Source organism: Marmota marmota, unplaced genomic scaffold (genome assembly GCF_001458135.2).
Source record: "Marmota marmota marmota unplaced genomic scaffold, marMar, whole genome shotgun sequence".
Taxonomy (NCBI): Eukaryota; Metazoa; Chordata; class Mammalia; order Rodentia; family Sciuridae; genus Marmota; species Marmota marmota.
This window is the reverse complement of record NW_026000174.1, coordinates 19,095,411-19,097,984: the sequence shown is the minus strand read 5'-3', so window position 1 is coordinate 19,097,984 and position 2,574 is coordinate 19,095,411. Positions and strand designations below refer to the sequence as shown.

Sequence of the window (2,574 nt, the reverse complement as noted above, 5' to 3'; positions counted from 1 at the left end):
TATCTTCAAAATGAATAAAAACTAACTATACTTGATTCATAGATTTATTACATGGATTGAGTTAATATTTGTGAAATGCTTAGAGCAGTGCTGTGAACATACTACATGCTATATGAATAAATTAATTCATTTGAATTGATGATCCTAACAATTGGGGGAGTTGAAGTTTTATCAATGGAATCTTGGGCTTCAAAGCTTTTTCTTTTTCTGCAATACTGCATATAATATTCTGTCATATAAAGTTGGCTTATTTCCTAAACACATACTCACTCAAGCCAAGCACCCTCTGGAAGCTCACTCGTAGCTCTTGAGTCCTAAGGGCATGTACCATGGGGTTAAGGGATGGAGGGATGACAATATGCAGCACATTGAGAAGAACAGGGATTAGGGGAACCCTTCTTTCTTCTAGGTGGGTGACAGATACTAAAATAATAGCTGTATAGAAAAAGATAATTAGAATGAGGTGGGAACTACAGGTACTCAGGGCCTTAGATGTTGCTTCAGCTGAGTTCAGCTTCAGTACTGAGTGAACAATCAAAGCATAGGAAGCAAAGACCAGAATCATGTTACTCCCAGCAACAAGCCAGGCCAAGGCCAACTGGTAAAACCTGTTAATGGTGATATCATCACAGGCCAGACTAGTGACCCCCAAGTTAGAACACATGCAGTGATCAATTTCATTCTTGGAGTAGTAGTGTCTCTGGGCAGCCAGTACAGGTACTGGGATGGTCAATAGGCCGTTCCTAAGCACCATGGACAGTATGGCTTTGATAACAAAAGCTTCAGTAATTATGGAGGGGTATTGAAGGGGATAACAAATGGCTATATATCTATCCAGTGCCATGCAGAGGAAGATGCCTGACTCCATGCACATAAAAGAATGAATGGCGTATATCTGAGCAAAACATTCAGGAAGGCTGATGGCCTTGGAATCAAACCATAGGATGGCCAGGATCTTGGGCATGCTGGTGGTAGCCAGGCCAATGTCTACCACAGCCAGGATACCTAGGAATTGACACATGGGCTGGTGCAGGTTAGGCTCATGGTGGATGGTGATTAAGACAAAAAGATTAGCAACAAGAGCTAGGAGGTAAAGCAGAGCCATGGGCAAGGACAGCCAGTGCTGCCACTCATGAATGCCTGGAAGTCCCATCAGGATGAATTCAGATACTTGAAACCTTGAGCTATTGGCTGTACACAGGGCAATATCCATATCATGAAATGTCTTGTTCTCAGTATCTGCCTGTGGATTCAGGAGAAAATAAATAAGGCTTTCGTTAGCTATGCTGAGAGTAGAGGAATAAAGCTCACCTACAATATCATGGTCCCTTATAATGTAATGCATTCTCAACCCTCTTGAGAGACTTGGAAAATTTTCAGATAAGGCAGAAAGACCAAAATAGATTCTAAAATACTTTAGTGCAATAAATGTGAATATCTACAATCTTTTCCTCCAGAAATCCTGAGGTGGATTTTTAATATGACAAACATGGACTCAAAGTGAGAGAGATGTACATTAGATAAAGGGAAGCAGCAGTGTTTCAATTTGGGGGATCTCATGTCAGAAATTATGTAGTCATAATATAAACCCTGACTGTGCTTTTCTTTTAGACAGTGTCTTGTGGTTGGCAAATGGTGTCTAATATTGATCATCTCATTGCATCTTTACCATTCAGTTATTTACATATGAAGAAACTGAGATTGAATGAGTTGGATGCATTGAAAACACTAATAAGTGACTAAACTATAGCAAAAATATTAAATGCATGTTTTAATATTATCCCTCCCATAAAATTGCAGCCAACACATCAGTATCTGTTAGGATACATCCTTATTTCCCCCTCTAATTAGGAAAGTAATATTGTTGCGTTGCTTGTTGCGTTGTCGCGCGACTTCTTGCCCGCAAGAAAGACGCAACCCAAGAATCTTCTTTCCAACAACTTTATTCAGGCCCCTGATAGTTCTTCATCTCCGAATCTTTTGGGATGCCCCTCCCAGCCTTAATAAAGCATCTCAAGCCCCAATGCAAAGCAGCCACGTGGAGCTTTCTCATAGAGTGATAAAAAGTCATGTGCCAACTCTCCCAAACAAGGAGTTGTTTGTCACAGACCACAGCGGAGCCAGCGCCATCAAGCAATGGTGACCATAATTTGCATAAACGGCAGAAGTGGCTCACCACAGTTCCCCCTTTCTGTTTAAAACAATACAGGCGAGAGTAGAGGTCCTATCCCACTGTGCAGAAGTGGCTGCATAGTATGGCTCAGTCCTAAGGAGGGCCCTTCCCCAGATCCGAGACCATATCAGCCGACGCCTTTTTCCGTGGGGCGGGGAGTGGACGCGTCTAACCCGCATGCAATAGGACATGCTCTCCTTGAGGTCCATGTCAAGGATCACTCAAGTGCAGTGCTTTGCCTCGCATCCTGTATCGTGGCGATGGTGGACGAAGGGGGATAACTGAGGCTGAACTGTGGCTGTTTATAACGACAAACAAGTTGACAGCACCCTGAAAGAAAGACACGGACTTTAATGCGATAGAAAAGCACTAGTGTGGAAACCCATCTGCGTGCAATGGCA

At 42.7% G+C, this 2,574-nt stretch overlaps 1 protein-coding gene across 1 annotated transcript; it reads right to left on the bottom strand.

Moving 5' to 3' along the window:
- Window positions 1–247: 247 nt before the first annotated feature.
- On the bottom strand, window positions 248–1,213 carry LOC107135590 (olfactory receptor 688). Its single transcript, XM_015477554.2, has one exon. The coding sequence runs from the start codon at window positions 1,211–1,213 to the stop codon at window positions 248–250; it is 966 nt and encodes a 321-aa protein (XP_015333040.2).
- Between the last annotated feature and the right edge of the window lie 1,361 nt (window positions 1,214–2,574).

Bases quoted from the DNA above. Each gene is read 5' to 3' on its own strand.
- LOC107135590 (XM_015477554.2), bottom strand. From the start codon at position 1,213: ATGGATATTGCCCTGTGTACAGCCAATAGCTCAAGGTTTCAAGTATCT.